Source organism: Bison bison, unplaced genomic scaffold (genome assembly GCF_000754665.1).
Source record: "Bison bison bison isolate TAMUID 2011002044 unplaced genomic scaffold, Bison_UMD1.0 scf7180017864233, whole genome shotgun sequence".
NCBI lineage: Eukaryota > Metazoa > Chordata > Mammalia > Artiodactyla > Bovidae > Bison > Bison bison.
This window is the reverse complement of record NW_011494805.1, coordinates 669,164-675,734: the sequence shown is the minus strand read 5'-3', so window position 1 is coordinate 675,734 and position 6,571 is coordinate 669,164. Positions and strand designations below refer to the sequence as shown.

The 6,571-nt window shown below is 44.9% G+C and overlaps 1 protein-coding gene across 4 annotated transcripts in view; it reads left to right on the top strand.

The window, feature by feature from the left end:
* Positions 1-6,571, top strand: part of COL14A1 (collagen, type XIV, alpha 1) — a 270,892-nt gene that overhangs the window by 124,154 nt on the left and 140,167 nt on the right. For all 4 annotated transcript variants that reach the window (XR_825786.1, XR_825785.1, XM_010846187.1 and 1 more), the window contains exons 15-18: positions 1,348-1,474; positions 3,090-3,229; positions 3,948-4,080; positions 5,253-5,315. Coding sequence is in view for 2 of the 4 variants with exons in the window: in XM_010846187.1 (XP_010844489.1) it covers positions 1,348-1,474; positions 3,090-3,229; positions 3,948-4,080; positions 5,253-5,315 (463 nt within the window). In the remaining 2 variants the exon portion in view is untranslated. The remainder of the gene's footprint in view (positions 1-1,347; positions 1,475-3,089; positions 3,230-3,947; positions 4,081-5,252; positions 5,316-6,571) is intronic.

The window sequence follows — 6,571 nt, the reverse complement described above, 5'->3', positions numbered from 1 at the left end:
CTACTTCTGCTTTATTGTTTACACCAAAGCCTTTGACTGTGTGGATCACAACAAATTGTGGAAAATTCTTCAAGAGATGAGAATATCAGACCACCTTACCTGCCTCCTGAGAAACCTGTATGCAGGTCAAGAAGCAGCAATTAGAACTGGACATGGAACAACAGACTGGTTCTAAATTGGGAAAGGAGTATGTCAAGGCTGTATATTGTCACCCTGCTTATTTAACTTCTATGCAGAGTACATCATGAGAAATGCTGGGCTGTATGAAGCACAAGCTGGAATCAAGATTGCCGGGAGAAATATCAATAACCTCAGATATGCAGTTGACACTACCCTTATGGCAGAAAGTGAAGAAGAACTAAAGAGCCTCTTGATGAAAGTGAAAGAGGAGAGTGAAAAACTCAACATTCAAAAACCTAAGATTGTGGCATCCGGTGCCATCACTTCATGGGAAATAGATGGGGAAGCAACGGAAACAGTGACAGACTTTATATTTTTGGGCTCCAAAATCACTGCAGATGGTGACCACAGCTATGAATTAAAAGGCACTTGCTTCTTGAAAGAAAAGCTATGACCAATGTAGACAGCATATTAAAAAGCAGAGACATTACTTCTCCAACAAGATCCATCCAGTTAAAGCTATGGTTTTCCAGTGGTCATGTATGGATGTGAGAGTTGGACCACAAAGAAAGCTGAGAACTGAAGAACTGATGCTTTTGAACTGTGGTGTTGGAGAAGACTCTTGAGAGTCCCTTGGACTGCAAGGAGATCCACGCAGTCCATTCTAAAAGAAATCAGTCCTGAATATTCACTGGACGGACTGATGCTGAAGCTGAAACTCCAATACTTTGTCCACCTGATGCGAAGAGCTGACTCATTTGAAAAGACCCTGATGCTGGGAAAGATTGAAGGTGGGAGAAGGGGACGCCAGAAGACGAGATGGCTGGATGGCATCACCGACGCAATAGACATGGGTTTGAGTAAACTCCAGGAGTTGGTGATGGACAGGGAGGCCTGGTGTGCTGCAGTCTATGGGTCTCAAAGAGTCAGACACAACTGAGCAACTGAACTGAACTGATTTTATTTAAGGATATGAGATCAGAAATGTGAATATATAAATCCACTATCTCTTTTTTTAATGGAAGTAGAGTTGACTTACAGTGTTGTGGCTGCACAGCAAGTTGATTCGGTTACACACGTAGATGGATGGCTTCTTCTTTGTATCTTTTTCCATTGTGGTTTATGATTCAGCATCTCCTTTGTAGCACTTAGACTACTCGTGCCGTCAGCCGGGTGGCCAGCAGCCTGGACCGCATCTGACAGGCTGTTATGACCTCTCTCTTGCAGGTTGAAGTCGACCCTGTTACTACGTTCCCTCTGAAGGGCTTGACGCCCCTCACCGAATACACTGTTACCATTCTCTCCATCTATGACGAGGGCCAGTCCGAACCTCTGACTGGAGTTTTTACCACAGGTCAGTCTTACTATGGTTCGAAAAGTTTCCAGGAGTAGCTGTGTGGAAACCAGAAGCTGGAGAGCTTCTTCAAGGGTGATTTTGAGGAGATTGCGTTTTAGATATTTATGCATTGGCTGCATCAGATCTTGGTTGCGGCATGGGGGTCTTCAGTTGCAGCACACGCAGCCTCAGTTGCTTCCTGTGGGGTCTAGTTCCCTGACCGGGGATGGAACTCTGGCCCCCTGTATGCAGAGCGCAGAGTCTCACTGCGTGGCCGTGAGGGAAGTCCCCCCAAGAGATTGCATTTTAATTTTTATTTATTTTATACTATTATTACCCAATGGGTGGTATTAGCCGAGTAGAATGCCTACTGGTTAAGTATTTTCTCTCAAGGCAAAGAGCGACAGACGTCTGAGTTCAAAGGTCTTTGCTAAATAAAAGTCTGCATCGTTTTCTTCCTAATCTCACGCTGTTTCTTTTGTTCTAGTGACATAAAATTTTCACATTTCTTCCACTGATATGTGTGTATATTAATTGAACTTCCAAAATTATAGCTCTTCAACAGGTTTTGTTTGCCCTACAAAAATGACAGGTACATGCCATTTAACCTAATGCATCAGTCTGTAGCCAATTAGGTATTTTCATGCTGCTTGGCAATAGTCATACAAAAATATGGCATATTTTAAATACTAAAATAAAAAATAAAGCACGAATGCACTATTTTTCTTTTCTGTATATACCCTGTAGTCATTCAATAAATGTAACTTTTTTTTTTGCCTCTTGGTGGAAAAATTCTGTTGTTTGCTTTCCAGGCTTTATTAATTGCACTTGGAAACAAATTTAGTGCTGTACTAAGAAGAGAAGGTAATTTGGAAAGAGATAAGAAATAAAGGGGATTGTGAAATAATGTTCACAGAGAAGAGTTCAGTGATTTTGAAAAATCTCCCAAAGGCTAACTCTAGTTGGAATTCTCATGATATCCTGTCAAACAGTTTTAAAACCTCTGATTTCAAATAATAAAAATCAATGAGTTACAATTCACTTTGGGTGTAATTAGATGTTATGGTCTTTGTTGCATATCCCAGAAGCGTGTAAACAGTGTAATAGTGGATGTCTGATAAATGATATTTCAATTTGATGGCAGCCATATGTACAAAATTAGAAGGATGAATGTTCTTCTCTGGATTTAACTTATTACTAAAGAGTGATTCAGGCATGAGAGGTGATAAAGCTAGAAGTGACATTTCTCAGGCTTCTAAGGCATCATTTTATTAATTTCTTCAAAATACTTGGAAAAGTGTAACTTTGTAAAATAACAAATGTGGCACTCTGATTTTTTTATAATTAATGAAAAGAGCCAAATAGAGACTCCAAGAGTTCTGGAAAGAACTAAAAAACTGTAAAAGTCTGCTGTGTCTCCGGTCTCCCTAACTTACACTGTGGGTAAACGCTGGACACAGGAACGCGAGCCCACACTGGACTGATTGGCGCTTGCTTTCCCCGCTTCCACGTGCTTTCCTGAAACAAGGGATTCGCCAGAGCCTTCTCTACCTGGGGCCCCTGGTGGGCTGCTTGAGTTACGGGTCTCTTGCCGTCTCTGTTCCCTAACAGAATCTCCCCGCTTGGCTTACAGAGGAAGTTCCAGCCCAGCAGTACTTGGAAATTGACGAGGTGACGCCAGACAGCTTTCGAGTGAGCTGGCACCCGCTGTCGGCGGACGAGGGGCAGCACAAGCTGATGTGGATCCCAGTCTACGGGGGCAGCACCGAAGAAGTGAGTGGTCTGAGGTCGAAAAGTACTCCAGAGCGTCTTATCTGGCTTCCCTGGTAGCTCAGCGGTAAAGAATCCGCCTGCAGTGCGGGAAACGCGGGGTCGATCCCTGGGTCAGAAATATCCCCCAGAGAAGGAAATGGCAACCCATTTCCTTCCAACTCCAGCATTCTTTTCTGGGAAATCCCATGGACCAAGGAGCCTGGTGGCTACAGTCCACAGGGTCACAAAGAGTCGGACACAACTTACTGACTAAATAGCAACAACAACAATTTTATTAGGAAGCGAATGCCCAGTGCTGGCATTTGAGTTGGTTTTTGTATTAAAATACATTGAGAATCCCAGAAGGACTCAATACTTTGCATGACCTGGAGTTTTATAAATGTCAAATCATGATTTTTCTAAGATCAAAACGCATTTTTTTTAGGGCTTTAGTTATAAGTGTTACATATTTCCAGTATCCTTGATTTTCATAAATGACACTTAATAAAACTTCTGAAATGCTGCTTTTGCAATATTAATCATTCCTTTGCTGAGAGAATTGAAAGGAAAAAAGGCTCTGGTTTGACTTTAAAATTGAACTCAGTGGCCCTGGAGTTCCTTATGCTTAGTTATTTTTTGCTTACACTTGGGATAGCATCTTTGCTTTTTATTATTTTTTCTTAACTTTCTCTTCTGTTATTCAAGTAAACCTGGTTGCTAAGGACCAAATACCTTTCAGGTTGTCCTTCAAGAAGACCAAGACTCATATGTTATCGAAGGCCTGGAGCCTGGCACTGAGTATGAAGTCTCCCTGCTGGCTGTACTGGACGACGGGAGTGAGAGTGAGGTTGTGACTGCTGTTGGGACCACACGTAAGTCTTAGTCAGGCCACGGTGAACTTCACCAGCTCCCACCATTTATTCTGACACCCTGTTCACCCTCCTGGGTTCCCTGCCCGTCAGCCTTACTCCTGGCTTCAGAAACTTTGTCCCTAGAATCCTTCACACATCTTCACCTTTAATGAAATCAGTGTGCAGAGCACCTTAGACTCTTGGTCTGTCATCATCTAAAGGCAGGGACCGTATCTGTATTGTGCACCATTACATCCCCAACACTTAACACAATTCGTGGCATATTTTAACTGTGCAATGAATACTTGTTGAATGGAGGAATGGGTGAATGGATGGAAGAATAAATGGATGGATGGATGGATGAAATAATTTATAACTGAATAAATGAGCAAATCAGATAAATGTAGGGCAGAAGTGTCTAGGAGTTTCTGGAAAATCCCAAGTTGATCTTGGTTCCAAGGATCTTGCACAAAATTCGCTTGCTGATTCATTCATCCCTTCATTTTTTAAATATGAGGTAATAACCACACGTTGTCTTTGATTGGGTTCCCTGGAGCCAGATTCTGAAATAGAAAATTGCATCCAGAAGGTTTGTTGAGAGTGTAGTCGGGAGATGCGTCTGTAAAGAAACAAGGATGAAAGGATAGGGAACAGGGAAAGGCTAAAACCGAGCCCTCAGGATATTCTGTTAGAAATTCTGCACCTGGCGTGGCCCTTCTGAGTGCTCCCAAATTGAGTCAAAGGGCTGGGTCTTTGTACTCCATGTCATTGGAGGTAGCCCATCCCCTGGCAGAGTCTGCAGTCTCAGACAAGGCAAGTCCAGGGGTCTGAGCCAGTATTCTAGAAGCTGCGGGATGAGCATGTTGACCTCAATAGCCCTTCTGTCCTCTGGTTGCCCAGTGTGGACACAGAAATCGCAGATGCGCTTCTTACTGTCTGCCTTGCCGCTCCTGCTTGGCAGCCCCTTTACAGCTGCTTGATTTCCTTTAATCATCATGATTAGGCCCCATTTCAAAGTGGATTTCACATTTTATAGATGTAATTTTCAATATGATGGCAGGTGTCTGTGATTAGAAACTTCTTCAGGTTATAGTTTCCTTGTCTGCCTTTTCTTTGAAAACTCTAAAATGCTATACACAAATATATAGAGTTATCATCATTAGAGAAGTTTAAAGTCATGAATACTTTTTTAGTTGACAGTTTTTGGACAGAACCACCTACGACCGAAGAAGCCCCTACCAGACCTGTGACATCAGGTAAGAGCAAACAGAAGCCCAAGTACCCGTAAGAAGAAGAGTTTGTTCTAAGCAGAAGTTATGTTATCCCAGTTTTACCTGATTTATATTATTGTTAGGAACGGGGCATGCAGGGTCAAATTTCTCTCCTGTTAGAACTGTCCACCTCTTATCCTTGAGTGCTGATCGGTCTTCCAGTCTACGCCTCGTTGTCCCCATGGCGTTCTCTCTGTTTCCTGTCTTCATTTGGATTTCCATCTAATCGTTTAGAGGATGTTAGCGTGAGCAGCCCCAAGCAGTCTCTGCTCTGCTTTTGAGCTCAGTAACTGCTCCTGATGCTGTCTGTTGAGGATTGTTCCCGCGGGTGACTGAGACCTGGCTGTGTACCGTCTTACATCAGTTATTTCCTCTCTCAATCTAACTTCCCCTCCGTCACCATACAGCACCCAACTAGCTGTCGGAGTCAGCTAGATAGAAGCCTGATGAGGTTTAATTCCCGACTTAAAACGTTTCAGTGGATCTCCGTTATCATCCACGTATCCATCGTTCACGGATTCGCTCTTCAGTTCACCTTTTTACTGAGCCCTTCCTTACGCTCGCAATCTCTTTCCCTAACCCCCGGAATGCTTCCTGGTGAGAGCCTGTTTCTCTTGCTGCCTTCAACCGTAGCGGTGTTTTTCGCGCTTTCCCGGTACCCTCCTGTCGTCTAGAGCGCCTCGTCCTGAAGGGGAGGCGCTGCGCTCTGCGCCCACAGCCCGGTCCCCTCCCGCAGTCTTGCCCAGGAAGGTCCTTCGTCTGCCTCCTCTGGGACGCGTCACTATTTCTGTCGCGTGTTAAGCATTTGTGTCTTAAAGGCCTGACACCGTCTAACATACAGGAAAAGTTCAGTGAGTGTTTGCTGAATGGCAGTGAGAGAATGAAGAGAGGAGTCAGTGGGGGTGGGGAGATCGGAAGGGAGTTAGCACGAGAGGGAGAAGAGGAGATGGGCAAATGAGAGCCGCCGCTGTGGGAGACGAGAGGAGGCGGTCAGAGAGCGCGGGTGGAGGCGGAGACCCCGGAGGAGGGTAGCGTCCACGCGGGCTGAGCGCAGATGGAGGCGGAGAGATCCAGAGGAAGGTAGTGTCCACGTGGGCTGAGCGCGGATGGAGGCGGAGAGACCCCGGAGGAAGGGTAGCATCCACTCAGGCTGAGCTCAGGTGGAGGCGGACAGACCCCGGAGGAAGGGTAGCGTCCACGCGGGCTGAGCGCAGATGGAGGCGGAGAGATCCAGAGGAAGG